Source organism: Staurois parvus, unplaced genomic scaffold, assembly GCF_062004578.1.
Source record: "Staurois parvus isolate SC_StPar_1 unplaced genomic scaffold, SC_StPar_1.0 ptg000354l, whole genome shotgun sequence".
In the NCBI taxonomy this organism is placed as follows: domain Eukaryota; kingdom Metazoa; phylum Chordata; class Amphibia; order Anura; family Ranidae; genus Staurois; species Staurois parvus.
Window position 1 is genome coordinate 3318040 of NW_028318150.1, and position 23699 is coordinate 3341738.

Sequence of the window (23699 nt, forward strand, 5' to 3'; positions counted from 1 at the left end):
CCTGAAAGGATAGTTTAGAATCCAGGGTTACGCCTAGCACCCTGGTATGCGGGGATGGGTTGATAGTGGTGCTATTGATCCTGACTGAGAAATCAGGGGAAGAGGCACGTGGGGGAGGAAATATTATGAGCTCAGTTTTGAATAGATTTAGTTTTAGGAAGTGGTGTGACATCCAGTCTGATATGTCTGTTAGTAAATTGGAGGAAACTGATGGGGTGAGCTGAGGAGTAGAAAGATAGTTTTGTGTGTCATCAGCATAGAAACGATATTGGAAACCATGGGAATCTATCAGCTGACCCAAGGAAGAAGTGTAGATTGAGAATAGGAGAGGTCCAAGGACAGAACCTTGGGGGACCCCAACAGTAAGAGGAGTAGGAGAGGACATGGTGAAGTTTACATGAAATTTTAGTGATTGGGATATACATACATTTAGTGATTGGGATGTATATACACACACCGGCCACTTTATTAGGTACACCTTGCTAGTACCAGGTTGGACACCCTTTTGTCTTCAGAACTGCCCTAAGTCTGGGACCACACTAAGATGCATGGGTGTTCTCTCACCTATGTGATGTGATTTCTGATAATTGCATCCCATTTTGCGATCTGTTTTGGGGTGTCATTAATTTATCATTGCCATGCAATTGCAGTGCAGTGCAGGAATCGCACAGGATTCGCAGTGTTTCCCGCACCGCCTTAGTGTGAACCTGCTGTAATTCTTTGTGGCACAGATTCAACAAGGTGTTGGAAACATTCCTCTGAGATTTCGGTCCATATTGACATACAGGTGTCCTCTCCAGGCTGCAGTCATCCCTGCTGCTTGTGCACCTTTTTCTTCCACACTTTTCCCTTCCACATAACTTTCTATTAATGTGCTTTGATACAGCACTTTGGGAACATACAACTTCTTTTGCAATTACCCTTTGATGCTTTCCCTCCTTATGGAGGGTGTCAATGATGGTTTTCTGCACAACTGTCAGGTCAGCAGTCTTTCCCATGATTGTGATTCCTACTGAACCAGACTGAGAGACCATTTAAAGGCTCAGGAACCCTTTGCAGGTGTTACGGCTTAATTAGCTGATTAGAGTTGGGACACTTTGAGCCTAGAATATTGCACCTTTTCACAATATTCTAATTTTCTGAGATTGTGGATTTGGGGTTGTCATGAGCTGTAGGCCATAATCATCACAATTATGACAAATCACGGCTTGAACTATCTTGCTTTGCATTTAATGAGTCTATCTCATATATTAGTTTCACCTTTTAAGTTGCATTACTGAAATAAATGAATTTTGCACGATATTCAAATTTTTTGAGTTTCACCTGTAAGTTACTGTTGCCTTTCTATCATCTCGAACCAGTCTGCCCATTCTCCACTGACCTCTGACATCAGCAAGGCATTTTCATCCACACAGCTGCCGCTCACTGGATATTTTCTCTTTTTCAGGCCATTCTCTGTAAACCCTAGAGATGGTTGTGTGTGAAAATCCCAGTAGATCAGCAATTTTTAAAATACTCAGACCAGCCCGTCTGGCAACAACAACCATGCCACGTTCAAAGTCACTTAAATCCCCTTTCTTCCCCATTTTGATGCTCGGTTTGAACTTCAGCAAGTCATCTTCACCATGTCTGGATACTTGCTGCCATGTGATTGGCTGATTAGCAATTTGGGTTACCAAGCAGTTGAACAGGTGTACTTAATAAAGTGGCTGGTGTGTGTATACTTTGAAGTGTAAGTCCAGCCCAAATCTTTTTTTTTTTTTTTATTGATAGATTTCCATTCATTTACTGGCACTTTGTAAACAGTTTAGACAGACAGTAATGCAGGCCATAGATGGGTCGAAAATCGGCAGATTTTTCGGCCGAAAATAAAATCGGCCGATTTTTGGATCGTTAGTGGGCGATTTGGTCGGCCGTTTTTCGGTATTTTGGCCGTTTTTTTTTTCCGGTAAAGTTGGAAAAAAATCGGCCGATTTTGCCGATCGGCCGATTTTCGCGGCAATTAGTGGGCAAATCGGCCAATTTTTTACCGATAAAAAATCTGCGCATGAGCAGTGACCTGCAAGAGGAAGACAAAAAGAAGAAAAAGAAGAAGAGGAAGAGGATGAAGAAGAGGATGAAGAAGAAGAAGAGGAAGAAGAAGAGGAAGAAGAAGAAGAGGATGAAGAAGAAGAAGAGGATGAAGAAGAAGAAGAAGAGGATGAGGATGAAGAAGAAGAGGATGAAGAAGAAGAAGAGGATGAGGATGAAGAAGATGAGGATGAAGAAGAAGAAGAAGAGGATGAAGAAGAAGAAGAGGATGAGGATGATGATGATGATGATGAAGAGGATGATGAAGAAGAAGAGGATGAAGAAGAAGAAGAGAATGAGGATGATGAAGAGGATGAGGATGAGGATGAAGAAGAAGAAGAAGAGGATGAGGATGAAGAAGAAGAAGAAAAGGATGAGGATGAAGAAGAAGAAGAAAAGGATGAGGATTAAGAAGAAGAAGAGGATGAGGATGAGGATGAAGAAGAGGATGAGGATGAAGAAGAAGAGGATGAGGATGAAGAAGAAGAGGATGAGGATGAAGAAGAAGAAGAGGATGAGGATGAAGAAGAAGAAGAAGAGGATGAGGATGAAGAAGAAGAGGATGAGGATGAAGAAGAAGAAGAGGATGAGGACGAGGAAGAAGAAGAGGATGAGGGCGAAGAAGAAGAAAAGGATGAGGATTAAGAAGAGGATGAGGATGAAGAAGAAGAAGAAGAGGATGAGGATGAAGAAGAAGAGGATGAGGATGAAGAAGAAGAGGATGAGGATGAGGATTAAGAAGAAGAAGAGGATGAGGATGAAGAAGAAGAGGATGAGGGCGAAGAAGAAGAGGATGAGGGCGAAGAAGAAGAAGAGGATGAGGATGAAGAAGAAGAAGAGGATGAGGAAGAAGAAGAGGATGAGGGTGAAGAAGAAGAAGAGGATGAGGATGAAGAAGAAGAAGAAGAAGAAGAAGAGGATGAGGATGATGAAGAAGAGGATGAGGAAGAGGATGAGGATGAAGAAGAAGAAGAAGAGGATGAGGATGATGAAGAAGAAGAGGATGAGGATGATGAAGAAGAGGATGAGGATGAAGAAGAAGTAGGATGAAAATAAGAGGAATTCCAGTCCAGCAAAAAGTGTCTCTGCAGAGAGCTCCGCTATTTCTTTGACAGTTTTCTGACAGTTCCTTGACATTTACAGCGGTTGCAACATTGTATCTATTTGTTTCTGAATAAAAACATCTGTATCCTAAATGGAAACAAATAGATACATTGTTGCAACCTCTATAAATGTCAAGGAACTGTCAGAGAACTGTCAAAGAAATAGCAGAGCTCTCTGCAGGGACACTTTTTGCCGGCTCTAGACGGGATGAAAATCGGCCGATTTTTTTACCATTGATGGTAACGTTGGCCACTTGAACGACCGATTTTTCGTTTTTTAAAAGAAAAATCTGCAGTTTTTCTCCCCATCTATGGCCTGCATAAGTTTGGAAAATCTGCAACAGGGATACAGGGAGCAATAAAAATCTAATGGGGGTTCTAAACTTCTACTTTGGCATAAAGAATATGTTTTTATTTCTGTCTGTGTTGCTGTTGGAGTGTCATTTTGATTTTATGGCTTTGGAGCTTCATGAGTCACTGACCTGAAACAAGTATGCAGTTCAGAAGTTCTGATTTACTCAGATTTTATAGGCCGGTTATTGATTTAATAAAATGACCTTTGCACCTCTCAAGGTGATCTCTCTGTTTCAGATCCATTTAGAGCAGCTTCTGGAGAATAGAATGCTGCCGAGTGCTCACATTTAGCTGAAGGCAAGTGGGAGATATTTAAATATGTCAAATTTACCTGATTGAAGATACATATTTGTATAATTAAAATTCTTTATTTTTGAATGTTTTTATAATGTAATAAAATAATTCTCTTTAGCAAATATATTTGTTGTTTTGTCGAATTCTTTTTCTGCGGTTGGTCTGATAAAGGTGTCTTTCTGTTTGTCCTATATGCTTACACACTATAGTTGGCTCTCATTGCTCTTAGCAGTGTCAGTTGCAAGGCTAGGTAGAGGACAAAGCATGCATAATGGTAAATAGGTTACTGTAGTTGCAGTCTCAACTAGACTTAAGAATCTATACATTTGGATTTTATTGTGGACTTACTAAATTCTGTTGGAAACTGTTCCTCTTATTTAGATTTGCTTACTTTGAGCCTCACGCACACTGGAAATGATAAAAACGCCAGTAGAGTTAGCTGTAGAATGCCGTGGTAAAAACGTGAGTTTTGTCACTTTTGTTTAGCGTTTTTCAGCATTTGAGTTTTCTCTGTGTTTTATAGCATAACTCAAAAATTCATATAAATGGCGGATAGCCGAGTTTTGCATTATTAGAGCGTTTTTCACCTGAAATACTTCAAATGCAGTAGTTCCAGAGTTTTTTTTCCAGCCTGAAAACGCCCCATGCCAAAAAACACTAATAAAAGCCTATATGTGCTTGGACACATAGGATAACATGCTGGGGAGTTTTCTGGCTGTAAAAAAAATCCCTTATGCCCAAAACTGCAGCTGTAGAAAAGCCTAGTGTCCATGAGGCCTTAATGTATATGTGAACCCTAACCTTGCAAAACAACCCATTCCTTTGCCAGGAAAGGCAAAATATTTGTGTATAAATTTAAAAAAAAAGGATAAATATATATTTTTTTTAAATATGTGATCGCATAATCTCTGTTCTTAGCTGCCTAAGGGAATTAGAGAGGTGGGGTGGAAAAACAGCAGTACACTGAGCTTCTCAGTGAATGGCTGTGTGGTGGGGGTTGTCAGCACATGTCAAGTATGATCATTGAAGAACAGGCAGGCTGCTCTCCCAGCACAGCCAGTAGCTGACTATGCTGGGATAGATGTCACTTTGAAATAGGGAAGGAGGGGACTGGCAGTATCATCAGGGATTTCACAAAAAAAGTAATACAAAGAGAACAGGATTTTTAAAAATCAAATGGTAGAAGAGACACATGTCAGGAATATGAAGTGTAGGGGTAACATATTCTTTAGCCACTTCCCATTTGGTCCATGTGCATAAACGGCAGGACTGGAGCAGTGCAGGAGTGGGTGGCCGTTTATAAATGTCCTCCCGCTTCCCTGCCTGTGTGCGCTCCCTGGGACCTGTGTGAGGTCCCTGTGTGAGGTCCCAAACATGTGATCACTGATTGGCCAATCAGTGATCACATGAATTGTAGTAAGCAAGATGTCACTTCTTGACAGCATTGCTTACTACTAGTGAAATCTGTGAATCATCACAGAGGTCACATGGAACAAGAGTATTCACAATAGCCTTGTACCATGTGACAAGCTGTGACCAATCACAGCTCTCACAGTATTTCTCAATGGCTGCAAGAATGCAGCCAGAGAGAAGGAGAAATGATTGCTTTTACAGACTTTATGGGTGTAAAAGCAATCGGCGTAAAAAAAAAAAAGAAAAATCTTCATCACCCCCCACTATGGTGAGACTGTACTGCTAAGGTGACAGTATGTTAAAAAAAAAACAAAAACAGTTATTTTTTTATTTCAGGTACTTATATAGCGCCATCAATTTACACAGCGCTTTACACATATATATATTGTACATTCACATCAGTCCCTAACCCTCAAGGGACATACAATCTATGGTCCCTAACTCACATTTATACATACACATACTAGGGCCAATTTAGACAGGATCCAGTTAACCTACCAGCATGTCTTTGGAGTGTGGGAGGAAACCGGAGTACCCGGAGGAAACCCACGCAGGCACAGGGAGAACATGCAAACTCCAGGCAGGTGGTGCCGTGGCTGGGATTCAAACCAATGACCCTAGTACTGCCAGTTGGAAGTGCTAACCATTTAGCCACTGTGCTAACATAAAAAAAAAAAACCTAAAAAACATGTTTAAAAAATTATAATTTTTGGTTATAAACTAATTTGAGTTATTATTTTTTTTACTAAAAAAATAGCCGAATACATTTTGGCCAAGATTTATAAAGAAAGAATATTTATTTGCAAAATTTTATAAGAAAAACACTTGTTTTTCAAAATGTTTGGACTTTTTCATTTATATAGCAAAAAAAATAAAAATCCCAGTGGTGAATAAATACCAGCACAATAATGTTTTATCTATCTCAAAAAAATGCTAAACAATTCATATGGTTACAGTGTTGCATGACTGCGCAATTCTCATCCAAAGTGTGATAGCATTGAAAGCTGAAAATTGGCCTGGACAGGAAGGGGGTGAAAGTGTCCAGACTTGAAGTGGTTTAGCTCCATTATCAGGGAGCGAGTGAAATATAAAGTCTGACAGTTGCTGCCTTCTCAAATGCCTGGTCTCACATATTGCACACTGTACACACGGGTTTGTGGTCAAGCAGATGCACTGGCTGCTGTCAGATTTCAGGTGACCCTTAACCATCTATTGTCTGAGCAATAGCAGCTCTGATAATTCAATGCTGAAAGGTGACCATTTCATTCTGTTAATACCTCTGTATTGCATCAGTGCCCTGCTTTGCCATGTGCATTACCTGAAGTCACAGGAACAGACATTCTATGTGTTAGTGTGCTATGGTGCTATTTATTTTGAACAGCACCATAGTGCACTAAGGCAATGCACCTGTACCTGTGCCTCCATGTAGTGTGCTCCCAGTAAAATGTTGATTGCAGTTTTTGCTGCTCTGGGGTGCATTAAAAGCCCTTTAAGGGGCTGCCATAGCATAACATACAGTTATGTTCAAAATAACAGCAGTCAGACATCACTAACCTGATCAATCACTGTTTTTGGTAGAAATGATATTTCTACATGGCAAATAATTTACTAGCAGGTGTAGTAGAGTAATATAAATCCAACAGACCCAACAATCATGACATGCATGCTGCTGATTCTGTGTAATTGAATCACTAATTGAAAGGGCCATGTCACCATTATACTCACCCTGAAAGTCCAAGATCTTGTCTGTTTGTTGTCCTTAGCATTGTACAGCCTCCTGTCAGAGTCTTTTCAGTTGGACCCACACACGTGCAATATAATCTCTATTCAATCCCCTGGAGAGATTACATTCTGATGGAGTACAAATCTCCACGGGACTGACTGGAGATTGTGGCACACATTGCTAAAAGGTTGTGTGGAAGTCTTCTGGTATGCCAACTGGCAGGGATGCTTGGATCACAAGATGGGTTGTATAACATTGCAAATTCTTTCCTATGAATGCATTTCATCTGTGTATTTACAGTATCTGGTTTCCTGGAATACAGCTGTATTATTCTACACTACTATATACTTTTTTCTTGTGACTAGCTGTACAATTTATGAATTTATGTGAATAAAGCTCAAAATCCTTCTAATAGCTTGTAGCCCACCCCAGCACCCCCCTAGATCCAACCATGCTGGATATGAATTGTTTTCATAGTTCAGGTATGTCCTCATATTATATATATGGTAAATCCAGTGTTTGCACAGTCAGATTGTAAAGTGTAGGGGCATTACCAATATAAGTGTAATTGAACTGAAAGCACTTTTACACTTTAAAGTGGATGTAAAAGCTGAAAGTTTCTTACCTTCATGCATTCTATGTATGAAGGTAAAAAAAACCTTCTGATCCCCCCCAGCCCCTCTTAATACTCACCTGAGCCCCCTCTCAATCCAGCAATGTGCACAAGAGCCTCTGCTATCCCGGGACTCCCTTTCGTCATAGCTTGTCTCATTGTCAATCACAGCCAGTGAGCCAGTGAGGAAGGGCGGGGGTGGAGCCAAGACACGGCTCCATGTGTCTTATGGACGTATAGAGCAAGGCTCGGGAGCGAGCACTCACCAGTGCCCCCATAGCAAGGTGCTTGCTTTTGGAGGAATTGGTTAAGTTCGGAGTGCTGTCGGGGGACCCAAGAAGAAGAAGAAAGGGACTGTTCTGTACAAAACCACTGCACAGAGCAGGTAAGTATGACATCTTTGCTTTTTTTTGTTTTTAAAGCTGAAGCTTAATATCACTCTAAAGACTTGTGTCTCCTTTACCTTTGTGTCTTTCTGGCTATCCATGGCATCTGTGAGCACTAAAATGTCCTGCGCTGAGCACTTTCCTCTTTAGGTTTTGCAGCAGCATAACTTACAGCATATTTGTACCTTTCTTGCCATTTCTCAGTTCTGTCCTGTCAGTTGTGTGCTACATACAGTAGGGAAAAGACAGAAATATCTTTATATGAAATAGAATTTTATAAGGCGCTATGCACTAGCACTCTCAAACACAAACCTATTTTATGTATGCAATAACATTTACATTCAGGCAGAAAGCATTACAGTTTAAAAATCTCATCCACTAGCCAGGGAAACAGGCAAGATATGACTGGCAAGTCATCATTTTTATCTCAAGGTAAGATAGTAAACTGTACAAGTTAACTTTGAATGTAAAAATAAATATTTTTCCCCAGTTGAGTTTTCTTTAATTTTTTACTCCTGTCGCTTTATATAATTTTAATGTGGTTCTTCTATTTGTTTTTCCCCAGAGATATAGATTATAAATTGTACAAGCATGATTTTTGCAGATTTAGATTCATAAATTCATGAGTTTTAGCTTAACAAAGGAAGCTTTTTTTTTTTTTTTACCTTATTCTCATTCATGCTGCTGGTTCTTTATGTAGAAGTGTTATTACTTTTTATTTCCAGGTAATCTTCTTTTACCTATTCATCTTGGGAAATAAACCATATAAGCTTAATGTAATATGTGTACAAGAACATCTCGTCTATTCTATTGAAGAAGATATATGCTTCAGAGAACATGGCAACATTTTGTTTGGAAACCTGCATTTGCCATGGATCATGTGCAGTTTAATCTCATTGTACACAAGACAGAACAAATTGCCCTGACAGCAGCGATGCAAAGAACACTTTATTGGAACAAATGTTCACAGACAAGTTGTTACTTTTTCTCAAGTCTTCCAAGTTTTTTTTTTTAATGATTAGATGTTCAGGATTTTTATCTGGAAAAATGTTACTGGCAAAGTTCCCAAATATGCAATGATAAAATCATTATATATCTAAATACATTACACAGATATTAGGTGGTTTCATGGGGCGCAGTTGCTGTTATAGCTAGGGATAGTGCTTAAAAATGTAAAGCAGAACTTCACTCTCTCAATCAACATTGACTATTTGTAATCCTTATGATATACTTTCCTGTCTAAAGTGATTCCTCGGTTTACAAATTTAATGCGTTCCCGTATTGTGAAAAATTTGTAAATTTAATGCGTTCCCGTATTGTGAAAAATTTGTAAACCGAAACGTGGTTTCCCATAGGAATGCATTGAAAACCAATGAATCCGTTCCGGAGGTCAGAAAAAAGTAAAAAAAAAAAAGATTTTTAACTGTTCAAAACTCTTTATAAAGTGCATTTTAAAGGCATAAATACTGCACAGGGGCATGTTAAAAGGTTTCCAGAATGGCTCCAAAACTCGATGCAAAAACTGCTTCAACACCTCCACACTCGACGCCACGTGCTACCCACAGACTCCAGCATGCACGGGGGCGGCGCTATAAACCTCGCAGGTGCAATGCATCCTGCGGAAACTTGCTTCATATTGTGAAAAAATTCATAAACCGAGGCATTATTATCAGTGGATTTTCATTCGTAAACCAAAAATTACCTTAACCGAGGTGGTCGTAAACTGAGGTACACCTGTATTTACTAATGCTAGCAGCATATCTACTTGTTTTAAACCATGTTTTACATTTCTTCAGTTACTTCCTGGTTTCCATGCCTAGGTAAATGGTGTCATATATCCCAGGAGTCTTTAGGGGACGAGGAGGGGTTTTCTCAGCTAAGGACACCCTCCTACCTGAATGCCTTAGCTAGGGGGAGATGGACTGCAGAAAGTAAATGCTGCATTAATCATATGCCGTTACTCAAGATGGCTATGAACAGAAGTACTGGGGTAGGGGCAGGGGCGGACTGACAACTCATGGGGCCCCCGGGCAATAGGGGATCATGGGGCCCCTGTGTCCTTGCCCAAACTCAAAAAAGCCTATGAAAAAGGTACCAGGGGCATCTCATGGGGCCCCCTACTGACCCCGGGCCCTCGGACAGTGCTCGAGTTTCCAAATGGTCAGTCCGACCCTGCCCCCCTACTGCCCTTGGGCAGTGCCCGAGTTTCCAAATGGTCAGTCCGCCCCTGAGTAGGGGGGTTTCTCAGCAAAATTCAGCATGGAAACATGGATGGATGGGTGATTTTGCTTTGAATATTAAAAATAAATTAAATAGCTTATTTGTTTCTGGTGCTCAGGCGCACTGTAGTTCAACTTTAAAGGTTTCCTTTTGCAGACAATCATGAGCATATTGTGAAGTATAATATTTTTGAGGGGTTTTCTTCAAACTGACAATAGTTTAATTGATTATAAAGATATAGATGTAACTGTTAATCTTCGATTTTCTTGCCATATTTTCATATTTTATAACTGTATTCCACTGTTGAAACTGTAAAAATAATAGTAGTTGCTTACATCCAACTAGACATGTACTGTAATGTTAAAAGAAAAGTATGTTTTTTTTTTTATAAAATCATACAGGATCAACCCGATGCTGCATCTGCCCCCACCAGCTCCAAGGGTGAGAACTGAGTGATCAGACACTGCTGATCGCTCAGTTCTCCCTGCTGCTCTATGCAGAGAGCAGTGACTGTAAGTCACAACTGTCTGCTCTGCCCCCCCCCAAGCGCTTACTGAAGCACTGGGCTGTGGAGGGGGCCGGAGGGGCTGGCTCAGCAGATCGCTGAGAGCCAGGCCAGACATCTGGGTGGATTCCAATTTTAAAGTCAAGATTTTTCCCCAGCCGGGACTGGCTGACTGGCATCAGCCGACAGCTGACTTTAGCCCGCTGCCGGCTGAAAATGGGTCAGAGGAGTACAGAACGAACTGCACTCCTGTGATTCTTAGGAGAAGTACAGCCAAACAAGCTTTGGCTGCACTTCTCCTTTAAGGGCATTCACTGTGGCTTCCTTAGTTCTAATGAATGTCATGAACATTCTCCAGCATTGAAAGCCACAGTGATAACGTGGTTCTAATCATCATGGAATGTGTCAAGGCAGATGTTGATTATCAATCTCAGTCTTCATGGGACTGAGATTGATGCAGCAGTTGTTTTCTTATTTCGGGTCACAGTGTCCTTTTGGCTTTTTCAGTCAGTTGACCATGTTGACTGTGTTTATGCTTATCAGGCGACATTTCGTGGAAACTGTATATACCTTCATAACCTTTCATACTGTACCTCGCAACACGGCAAATAAATTGGCAACTTTAGTCACAGAGCCACTAGCTATGCAGGCACCAACAATTTGCCCTCTTTGAAGCTCCGTAAGCTTTGACATGACTCCGTATTACTAGCTACGCACATAGTGAATGACGGAAGTGAGGCTTCCCACCTGTTAGCTAGGTGTCTCATCTCACAGCGGAAGAAATTATTTGTGTGTTTTGGGTCAATCAGAGATCTCCCTGCCTTGTTGCTCTTGAAGAGAAATCTGCCCATCTGTGACAAAATACAAATTTCTTTCAAACAACATCACATTATGTGTGTTCCGTTACTTCCAAGGTGTAGAAATATACACGAAAAAAAAGGACTTTTTGCTATAACCTAGGTTATAAAATCATTAGGGGCATTACCTGAGCAACAGGGGTTTGTAAAATTGGGATTTCTATGAACTTTGCAATATCTTTATAATTGGATTAATTGGGTTTATTTTGTTTCAAACTGAGGAAATATGATTAACCAGATAGTGAGATTATGCATTGTTTGGGTTGTTGTTTTTGTTTGTCATTTTTTATAATAATTGCGTACCTGTTTTTCGTGGTCTCTATGCCATCTTTTGTATGAAGAACCTGATTAGAGTGAAAAGATATACACCTACTTTGATAGGTATAAAGAAAGGTAATCATGATCACATACTGTACCTATTAAATGACAGAAACGATAGAGGTGGTACTGCAGTGGATTGAAGTATGGCAATGTGAGAGAAGCACAGGAAAGGGTAATCTGTATAACTAAATGGAGACTGAATTATGCCTTTCTTGTGATCTTGGGGATGCTTACTGCCTTCAAGGGGCTCTCTCTTAAACTCCTGAAAAGCTTGTGAATGCCAGAGCACAATAATCTGTATAGAGACACAGTATTTTGGCAGCTTTGCAAATAAGAACTACTTTAATGGCACAAAGTTCCTATCCCTGCTGGAAAGTCAATTTGTTTTGTATATACATACAAGTAACAGTTTAGTCCCTCTATCATTTTCTCTATCACAAATATCGACACCCACAATTTTCATTGTTTTTAACAATACCATGGTCTTTGATGGATTTCATTACTGGCCATTCCTATAGATTTTGGCAGCCGTTGTCACTGAACCATAGAGATGGGAAATATACATTTTACAGTCATCATCAGAGCAAAGCTTTCCTTTTACATTCTCTTGCATCTGCAGGATAGGAAGTGAAAGGAAATCTTCGCAACAAGATGCATGCCAGAAGGTTTAACTGTTCTCTACTCTATACTATAAAAACACAATTAAAAAGAAAAAAAGCTTGGCTATAAATAAATTGTTTTAAATGCGTCAACATTGCCCATGTTAAAATTCACACTGGTCTTCAACATTAAAGGTTGACTACCCAAAACCAACATCATGTGACACATGTAGCAGAAAGGGGATTGTTTTCTTTATTATGGTTTAAAATCTCTCTGTCATAATGAACATTTTAAAAATAATCATTTTAACTCACCAATTAATCCATACATCCGTCAGCCAGTGCAGCAACAGGACCTGCCACAATTCCCATCTGTAGGTGACCACAGTAGTTTCCCCTTTTGGTTTTCTCTAGTTGTAGGGAGATATTCTAGCAAGTAGGAAGAATGGTCATCTCCATTTGGGATATCAGATATAACAAGCCATGATTGCCACCTGGAGCTTTGCTATCAGGCCTAACTGAATGACCAGACACACAAAATAAAATACTCACCTATGACCATGAGATCAGCTCCATTAGATGGGCAGCAAACTGGCTAAATTAAATCCTTTAACCAAATTTCATATATAATAATCCCTTAATTTACTTAAAAAACAAATTAATTCTTAATATATATCCGTGATTAAAAAATAGCTAAATCAATAATTCATCACTTTTAGTGAAAAGAAACAATATAAATCTCAAATAAAATTATTTTAAATAAATATACATATATACTTAATTAATATTGTGTGAAAACAGTGTCCCGTATAACATAAAAAATATATATAGTGACTTTTTGCTTTAATTAATCTTTAATCCGTGATTGCATGTGAATCCGTGACTGTTTGTGAATCCTCCCATTAGTGCAGATGTAAGCTCACCTCCTTATCTGCCTATAATTAGGCTATATGCGCTTTTGGTTCTCCTCTTATGGAACCTGCTTGGTTAAGACTCTTTCCTTTTTAAATAGTGGATATCCTTTATCACTGATTTTTCCCTCTGGGATTGATCCCTTCTCACGAGGACCCAAGTCCTCTATACTCTCCTCTCCATACGTCTCTCCACATATAGGAAAAAAATTCTAAACATGGTGTTTTATCCTTTTTAAAAGTATGGCTTTATTATCTCCAAGTAATGCACTCACATGTGTTGTATTCAATATAAGGCATATCAAATATAAACCGAGTCCTCCGCTGACTGTTTGAAGCATGCACCCACCGTCTGGCGAACAATCTGACTCCCTTTTTTCACTTGTCTTCATATGGACATATGGTCATATGTTCAGGGCATGGATAAGTGATCATATGTAATTTTTAAGGAGCGCAACACAATAGGATTAGATTAATTATACACAGTGGTAGTTATGTGTTAGGTGTCTGCGATCCTACCATATTAAGGACATATTTTGTCCAGTTTCGTGTATTAGGGTGACTCTTTGATTTTGGCTCGCAAGATACTTTAATATTTTTAAACTGGCTAAATGGTTAGCACTTCCGCCTGGTAGTGCTAGGGTCATTGCTTCGAATCCCAGCCATGGCACCTTCTGCCTGGAGTTTGCATGTTCTCCATGTGCCTGCGTGGGTTTCCTCCAGGTACTCCGGTTTCCTCTCTCACTCCAAAGACATGCTGGTAGGTTAATTGGCCCTAGTGTGTGTTTGTATGAATGTGAGTTAGGGACCTTAGATTGTATGCCCCTTGAGGGTTAGGGACTGATGTGAATGTACAATATATATGTAAAGCTCTGCTTAAATTGACAGTGCTATAAAAGTACCGGAAATAAATAAATTGGATCATTGTTGTGACATAAATCATATTCCTAAATATTTTGAGGAGACCTCTACTAAATAAACTGAGGCATTTGCACAGTGCAAATGAACTTGTCATTGCAAGGAACTTGTCAGGAATGCTGCAAACCTGGCAAGACTCTGTCCTTTGCTGGAGGCTGCATCTGTCTGAATTCCTAGTTTAAGGACCGGCATATCACTAGTCCTGGTCTTACCCAGATGTTCTCTGCTTGGGAACTAGCACTACTTCTATGGTGCTATGGCAGTCCCCATGAAGGAAAACATCCATCCTAATAGGTCCCCTGTAAAATTCAGATTTTATATATACTTTCTAGTATGGGGACTACCATTGCTGAACCCTTCTGGCTTCAATACTTTCTAAGTCACTAACTTTGAACAAATATGCAGATCTGGAAAAGCTGGTACTCCAGATCAGCATATTTCAGATTAATAACCTAAACATGTGGGCAGCACAGTGGCTGAATGGTTAGCACTTCTGCCTGGCAGTACTAGGGTTGTTGGTTCGAATCCCAACCACAGCACCACCTGCCTTGAGTTTGCATGTTCTCCCTGTGCCTGCGTGGGTTTCCTCCAGGTACTCCGGTTTCCTCTCTCACTCCAAAGACATGCTGGTAGGTTAATTGGCCCTAGTGTGTGTTTGTATGAATGTGAGTTAGGGACCTTAGATTGTATGCCCCTTGAGGGTTAGGGACTGATGTGAATGTACAATATATATGTAAAGCTCTGCTTAAATTGACAGTGCTATAAAAATACCGGAAATAAATAAATTGGATCATTGTTGTGACATAAATCATATTCCTAAATATTTTGAGGAGACCTCTACTAAATAAACTGAGGCATTTGCACAGTGCTTTAACATAGCCTTTTTCAACCAGGGTGCCTTCAGGTTTCTTCAGGGGTGCCTTGGCAAAATGGCTAAAAAGTGCCCCAAAAACTGTATACAAAACAGCAGGTGGATCAAGCCTACCTTTTAGTTACACAAAGCCATAGGTTTTCATTGTGCATCATTATAACTTTCTAGCCGCCGACATAAAAAAACAATGATGCCATCAGTTGATGAGAAGGACATCGGGCACCTGCACAGCATTCCTTGTTTGCCCCTCCCTTGCCCCTCTCCATCAGCACTGGTGTCACATTAGCTGAGTGATGGAGTAAAACTGAGGGAGAAGAGAAACAATGGAATATTAGTCAGTACCAGTGTACACGGGTGTATTTGCTTTGGATGAATAAATCACCTCTGACGTGTTCCACATGTGCAGATGTTTCTGCATTCTATAAAACTATTAGTTTAGCTTTTTACATTTTGTAATGGGTGCCTCGAGATTGAGCAGAATTTTAAAGGGTGCATTGACTGAAAGACTGTTGGGAAAAACCACTTTAAATGACAGTTTTTCTGAACTAAAATGTGGTTAATAAGGGTGCTGGAAGCTTGGAGAGCCTTTTGTTCACTATAAAATGGTGTTTCCACCAATCGGTAGATTGGAATATTGAGTGGCAGAGAAAAATGCCACATATTTTACACTGTTTCTATATGCATTGTGGGAAGACAGATGAAGCAGATGCCACTTGCTGTTCATGGGAACAAAACACCTCGTGAAATCAATACCTTTCATTAAGGTACAGAAAACATGCAATTACACGAAAATGAGGCTCTAGAGAACTAAGTGTGATAAAATTTACATCAAAAGCAGAGCAAGTAATTCACATGAAGAGCTGCAGGTGATTTACAAATACTAATTTTGGTATATTATTCTATGGAGTAAAGCAATGGGTCCTTGCAGAAAAGTAAGTAAAGTTTTCTCCCAGAGACTGATATTTCAGTTTTGGATGAATAATGCAGTACTGAATCACTAACTGGCACCTTTGCCTGTTGGAGACTCCAACACAAGAAATCAGTGGGGTTGATTTACTAAAACTGGAGAGTGCAAAATCTGGTGCATCTGTGCATTGTAGCCAATCAGCTTCTAATTTCAGCTTGTTCTGTTATGCTTTGACAATAAAACCTGGAAGCTGATTGGTTTCTATGCAGAGCTGCCCCAGATTTTGCACTCTCCAGTTTCAGTAAATCAGCCCCTATGTCTAAGCACCACGCTTGCCTCCCCCTCCACCACCCACACATATATTTCTGTGATTCCTATGATCAGGAACTCAGATTTACAGAGTCCTAAAGCCTGGTCCACATAATACAAATTCCATTTTAGTGATCAAAGTAATAAATATTCTTGATTGTCGACTGCTCATCATTTGACATCTTACTTTAATATTACAACAAAGGCCATTATGATATTGTTCGATCCTAAATGTTTTTGTTTGCATGTCATGTAATACTGTAATAGAGTTAGGTGATCTTTTTTAATATCATGTTTTTCTGTTTGTCTAGGGGACAGGTCCCAGCTGTAGCTGAATCAAATTACTTGGGAATTGCCAAATCACTTGAAATGTATGGAGTTGACCTTCATCCTGCTTATGTAAGTCCTATTCTTCAGTGTAATAAAGTAGTTTCTATTTAGAAATGGGCTAGCAAAAGTGAAGGTTTTCCCTACAGCAACCAGTCCTATTCCATCTACCATTTTTCTAGTGCAGGTTAAAAAGGAGAGCAAGCATTTGGATGATTTGGCGCTTTGACTTTTCCTTTCCTTCAGTTCTTTGGGTGACTATATGGCTGGTAAATTCAAGAGCTACATCAGGTATAGGCATTGTCTTACAGGGGTTCACTGCAGAGAACTATGGTGTATATGTATAAAGCAGTGAATCTGACATTCTCCAAATATTCACCATAGGTGAATCTTCCTGGTTCTCAGTGTTTTAAATGGCAGTGATAGATTCACCAACAGTGAATGTTTGGTCACATTCACCACTTTATAAATATGTTGCTATGAATACTTCTGGGAGAAGCACTGGTTATCACATGCTGATTTCCCTATGTGCTGTACAACATATGTGATATTATAAATCATTCTTTTTCTCCAAAGAATAGAGAACAATTCTTTAACCCTTTTGCTGCCAACCTATATTGGTAGGAGCAGGCTGTCAGATGGAAACGATTTGGATGCTGTGCAGCTGCTGGATCGCTGCCACACACCCCTGTTACTGAACTGTCTTTTAGACCCCTGATTTCTCATTAAAGAGAACCTGTCACCAAAAAACTCCTCAAATAAGGCACTTATGTGGAAAATAAAAGTTTAATTAAAAAAAACACGTTACATAACGCACCTGCTGGAGAGAGAGTAATCATTTTAGACCCATTATACACAGTTAACTCCAAGCTAATGACCTTTTAAATCATTTCCTGTGGAAAATATAAGGTACTGAAGTTTGTTGTTGTTTCACTGGCACATGCAATTTTAACCACTTGGCAACCACGCTATAGCTGAATGACGGTTACGGCTAAGGACACAGCTGATCACGTGATGTGGTAAAAGGCCAATCACAGTTGCATTTTACCATGTGATCAGCCGTGTCCAGTGACACAGCAGATCACCAGGTAAATACAGTTGCCGATTATCGGCTGCATTTCCCACACGCTGTCACAGCGTGAGTAAAGTACTGCCAATAACCGGCAGCTGTCAGAGAACAGATCGGCACTGATCATCAGGGCACTGATGATCAGTGCCCAGCAGTGCCACCCACAAGTGTCCAACAATACCACCCACCTGTGCCCAGCAGTGCCCCCCATCAGTGCCACCCAGCATTGCAGCCCATCAGTGCCCAGCGGTGTTGCCCATCAGTGCCCAGCAGTGCCACCAGTCAGTGCCATCAGTCATTGCTGCCCATTAGTGCTGCCCATCAGTGCCGCCTGTCAGTGCCCATCATTGCTGCATTTCAGTGCAGCATCATCAGTGCTGCCTATCAGTGCCCATCATTGCTGCATATCAGTGCAGCATCATCAGTGCCGCCTATCAGTGCTGCCTATCCGTGCTGCCTATCCGTGCCACTTCATCAGTGCTCATCAGTGCTGCCTATCAGTGCAGCCTCATCAACACACATTAGTGATGGAGAAAAATTACCTGTTTTCAAAATTTTATAATAGAAACAAACACATTTTTTTGCATTTTTTTTGTTTATAGTGCAAAAAATAAACCACCCAGTGGCGATTAAATACCACCAAAAGAAAGCTCTATGTCTGTGGAAAATAAAAAAAGATAAAAATTTCAATTTACAATATCGCATGACTGCTTATTTGTCATTCAAATTGCAACAGCGCTGTAAGCTGAAATTTGGCCTGGGCAGGAAGGGGGTATAAGTGCCCTTTCATGTGCAGCATCTCCCCCAGCACCCCCTAATACTCTCCTAAGCCCCCTCTTGATTCAGTGATGTGCACTGGAGTCTCAGCTATATCGGGACTCCCTCTTCTCATTGGCTGAGAAAGAAGCAGGAGCCATTAGTTCCCACTACTGTCAATCACAGCCGGTGAGCCAATGAATAGAGAGAGGGAGTGGGGCTGAGCTGGGGCTGTGTGAATGGACTCATGGAGCAGCGGGTGCCCCCATAGCAAGCTGCTTGCTGTGGGGGCACTCGACAGGAAGGAGGGGCCAGGAAAGCCTGCGGGGGATCCAAGAAGAGAAGGATCCGGGCTGCTCTGTGCAAAACCACTGCACACAGCAGGTAAGTATACATATGTTTGTTATTTTTTCCGTAAAAAAAAATAAGCCTTTAGAATCACTTTAATGTTTGACATGTTGGGTATCTATTTACTCTGCATAATCTAATATTTTTTTATTTTACCAAAGATAGGGTAATTCATTGTGTTTGTGTGCCCTCAAAATTAGCTTTAGGGTATTTGTTACTGAGATTTTGCATTTCATAAACCGTTTCGCTAATATTGTGTGATATAACTACCACTATGTTATTCTTTAGGGTGTCTGCTTTCAGAAAATATATAATGTTTTGAGGATTTTATGTAATCTTCAGACCTAAAATTACTTTTATAAACATGGGTGCAAAAATGGTTCTGGCAACAAAATGGTTAAAACCCAAATCTAGGAAACTTTAAAATTATCTCTTGTAGTGGGGCTGCACCTGTACTTCTAGAGTTAATAGCTTGCTTTTGGTAGAGAAGTGCTTTTACCTACTAGATCCTCTGCTCCTCTGGCAGGCAAAATTCCCCCACGCTCTGGTGGTGGACTGTCCCTCAATGTCATCATGTCCATTGCAGGGCTATGGACCCTGCATTGGTCTTAATGATGTCAGGACCTTAGACCACTAGAACATGGGGGAAAGGATGCTGAGAGGGACAGTCTAGCAGCGCAGAGGTTCAGGGAAGTAAATACAAGCAATTAACCCTTGCAGCGCGGGTACAGCCTCAGTGCAAAGGATAATTTTAAAGTTCTCCACAGCTGGGCTTCAATTTCACTTGTGATGCAATAAAACATTGGCTTAGTAGGGGAAATTGATTGTGACTTGTTTGATTAGCGGGAGGTAGGACAAATCTCTCTCTGCCTTTCAATCACATTGCAAGATCTGCCAGTATATGGTCTTACACAGTAATCATTAATTATGGTTTATAGATATAAGGCTGTTCTTGGTTACTGTACTAACAATGTATAATCATTGTTCTCTCCACTGCTTTCTCAAATGGCTGTTATCACATCCTGGTGTGCACTTCTAAGAAGCTATGATATGTTTTTCGTGTGCATAAATTTTATTTTTTGTGTGTTTTTGTTGCAATAGAGAAACAAATATGATCTACTTTTCTATACAGTAAAAACACATGATAACCTTCATAATAATTATTGCAAAGTAAAATGAAGTGTCAGAGAGAATCAGTAGGCTGTTGTTGCTAAGCTCTTCATCTGAAAATGCCAGTGATCTAGCTGTCATGTGTATCCGGTGGCTTCAGTACTTTCTGTGGCCCTGACCTGGAATAAGAGTGCAGATTAGGAGTGCTAATTTCACTATGACTTTTTATTCTGACAGCGATCCAAATAACTTCTGGCTTTAATTTATACAAGACGATAGCATTCATGAAGGAGAAAGGGGGACTTTGTTTTTGTAATGAACTGCATATGAGATTGAGATAGATTTCATAAGCCATCACTAAATGCCTCAGTGCTGTGAATAATGAAACATTGAATTCATGCATGTCAGGGTCCCATGTCTATCTGACTAATAATGGCACTGTAATTACTATACCAAGAGTCTGTTAAGTATTAAAAAAAGCAGTAATTGGACTTAGAAATCGATAACAATGATATATTTCTAAGCTACATTTAAAGCACAATAAAGAGAAAGAGATACAATGTAATTATAAACATATATAACGTAAAATAGACCATTCTGCCGGTTTCATTCTCATTTGTTTTGGTGTATAGAATTGTCTGACATTTATGAACCACGTTCTGTGTCTTGAATGTAAAATATAAAACAAGCTAATTTTGCTAAATCAAGTCAAAATAAAGACTGAAGTGAATTTTGACACAACAAATGGAGAAAACATATGACATAAACCACAAGAGACAAGCTGTAAATTAATTCATATGTGCTATAAAACTCTGAACTGGAAATATACAGTTTATGTGGCTACTGTTTTACATGTCAAAGGGTTTGTAATACTGTGCAATCAGTCTTGTAATAGTCTCCCCTACCATGCAGCATAGCCAGGTGAGGGATGTTTAGATTCACCACTACAGCTGGATCCAGCATTGGCTTATTGTTTGGGCTGACTTTTGATTCTGCTATCCCCTCTTGTTATAATTTTTTTTCTGCTCATCTTTTTAATGGGGTACAGGAAGTTACATGTAGCTGATATAAGGCAATTAAAAAGTTAAACATTTTTGATCTTAAAAGCTATCTATAATAACCAAAATGCACACAGTTCTGTCAGCTTACAATACCAAACATGAGTAGGGAATTTATTAAAACCATATCCGCAAAAAGGCCTTTACGTCCTTATAAAACAATATACAAATGTGAGGTCCAGTTCCCTTCACCAATCTGTCCTAAACTGAAAGTAGTTCTAAAGGAAGAAGGTTTTTAACTTTAATGTATTCTATGCATTAAGGTGGAAAACTTTGTGCAAGCAGCTCGTCCCCCTAAATACTTACTTGACTCCAATCTAGCGATGTGCACAAGAGTGGTCGCTCTCTCAGCTCTCTCTTTCCTCATTGAACAGAGAGGCAGCAGCAATGTCAATCAGAGCTAGTGAGGAGAAAAGTGGGGGGGGGGCTCTCTACAGATTATTATTATTATTATTATTACATCTAGTTTATATAGCGCCAAAGGGTTTGCTCAGCGCTGTACAATAGAGGGGTGGACAATACATGAAACATTACAGCACCTACAAGCAGCACACGAGGGGTTATAGGGCCCTACTCTTTCAAGCTTACAATCTAGGAGGGAGGGGGTAGTGGTACAGGAGGAAGTGGCTGTGGGGGATGGAGTGGTAGGAGGAATGAAGGAGAGCAGCAGTTAGGTGAGGGTGGGGTAGGCTTCCCTGAAGAGGTGGATTTTCAGGGAGCGCCTGAAGGTGAGGAGGGAAGGTGACAGTCTGATGGATTGGGGTAGTGAGTTCCAGAGGATGGGGGAGGACCTGGAGAAGTCTTGCAGACGTGCCTGTGAGGAGGAGACCAGGGAGCAAGATAGAAGGAGGTCCTGTGAAGAGCGAAGGGTACGGGTAGGGTGGTACTTGGGAATCAAGTTGGTGAGGTAGTTAGGGGCAGTGTTGTGAAGGGCTTTGTAGGTCAGAGTGAGTAGTTTGAATTTGATGCGTTGGGCGATAGGGAGCCAGTGGAGGGATAGGCAGAGGGGGGTGGCAGAGGTGGAGTGGGTGGTGAGGTGGATGAGTCTGGCCGCTGAGTTCAGGATGGTCTGAAGCGGGGAGAGCCTGCACTGGGGTAGGCCGGTGAGGAGGGAGTTGCAGTAGTCAAGGCGTGAGATAATCAGGGAGTGTACGAGTAGTTTAGTGGTGTCTGGGGTAAGGAAGGTGCGTATTTTAGCGATGTTCCGGAGGTGGAGCCTGCATGTGTTTGTAAGTGATTTGACATGAGGTTGGAAGGAGAGGTTAGAGTCCAGAATGACTCCAAGGACTTTGGAAGGACAGATGGAAGACTGAGCGATCAGCGGTCTTTGATTGCTTAGTTCTCAGTCATAGAAGCTGCGGGATAGATGCAGCGCCAATGCTGCATCCACCTAGGTGAGTATCATTTTTTTTTAAGGAAACCTATACTTCTCTTTTAACTATGGTAATCACACTGTGGCTGTCCATGAGTTTCTCAGACAGATCTAGACTGAACAATGTTTGTCTATGGGCGGGCTACAACCTCTTACATCCTAGTCCATATATGTTTGCAGACGAAAACAACAACAATGTCCTTTTCCACTTTTGTGGACATAAATGGATGTCAATGAATGATGTCTACATCTGTTTCTAGGCAAGAAACATATTTTGTGTTTATACTTTTACAATTTGTTTCAACAACTCAAAAAACAGAAACATGAAAAACGGAAGTAAACTGAACTAAAGATGAATGTACAAAGGAATGTATTTTGTTTTCATGATTGAACTGATGTGAAAGGGCCCTTGGGCTTTTGGCAACTAGCATAGTCAGCTGTGGATGAGCAATACCTAAATTGCTGTAGGTTACTTGCACCCTAGCCTGTACAGCAAAATGCAGAGTTTTACCATGCAGTCTAGTGCAGCACCGGCTCCAGCACATTCTATTTTTTATGACCTGCATATTTACAGTTTATTCTTTATCCAAAGCAGAAAAACGCAGGTCACAGCACACATTGTGAATAAGCTCTTAGAAATACATTCAGCATACAGCTACTGGGATTTGTAAAATTCTGTTCATATAAAATATTTTAACCCTGTCTCCCTCTAACGTTGCAGCTTTGGACACTCAGAAATATTTGTAACGGAAATCAGAGGTCTCTATAGCAGTGATATGTTTCTAGCATTTCACACCTAGAGCCCACATATTACCAGCCAGGCACTCCTGAACCATGTTTGTAGACATTCCAGAATGAAGCCTTCCATACGAATGCCTGTTTGTTTTTTACCTTTCATAAAACGCAGCGAATGTACTAATCACTAGGCAAGCCCTGATTATTTGTTCTCTTACGTTAACAATGCACACTTAGCTGACATTAAAATGTTAAAAGACAGCCCATTATTAGAGAGATTTCATGTTGTATTTTCACATTGTGTTATGTGTGTCCAATGTAAATATTAGGGGATATAAATGTTGCAGTGGGTTTTTTACTACTTACATAAAAGTGTCATAAGTAAGCTTCCAAAGCTCCCCATTCACCTGCTTCTTTTCCCCATAATCCTCTTTTGTCATCCATAACTCCTCCTGGCACTCTTATTAGGGCTTGTATACATGGCTTTTCTCTTTGCTTTAAGATGTTAAAGTGTTTGTAAAGGTAAAAAATAAACAAAATACTGCACTCT

General features: G+C 40.3%; 1 protein-coding gene across 2 annotated transcripts in view; it reads left to right on the forward strand.

The window, feature by feature from the left end:
* The window catches only part of EPB41L4A (erythrocyte membrane protein band 4.1 like 4A), a 350398-nt gene that overhangs the window by 196955 nt on the left and 129744 nt on the right, over positions 1–23699 (forward strand). For both annotated transcript variants that reach the window (XM_089684738.1, XM_089684739.1), the window contains one exon: positions 16686–16773. In XM_089684738.1, the coding sequence (XP_089540864.1) occupies positions 16686–16773 (88 nt within the window). The remainder of the gene's footprint in view (positions 1–16685; positions 16774–23699) is intronic.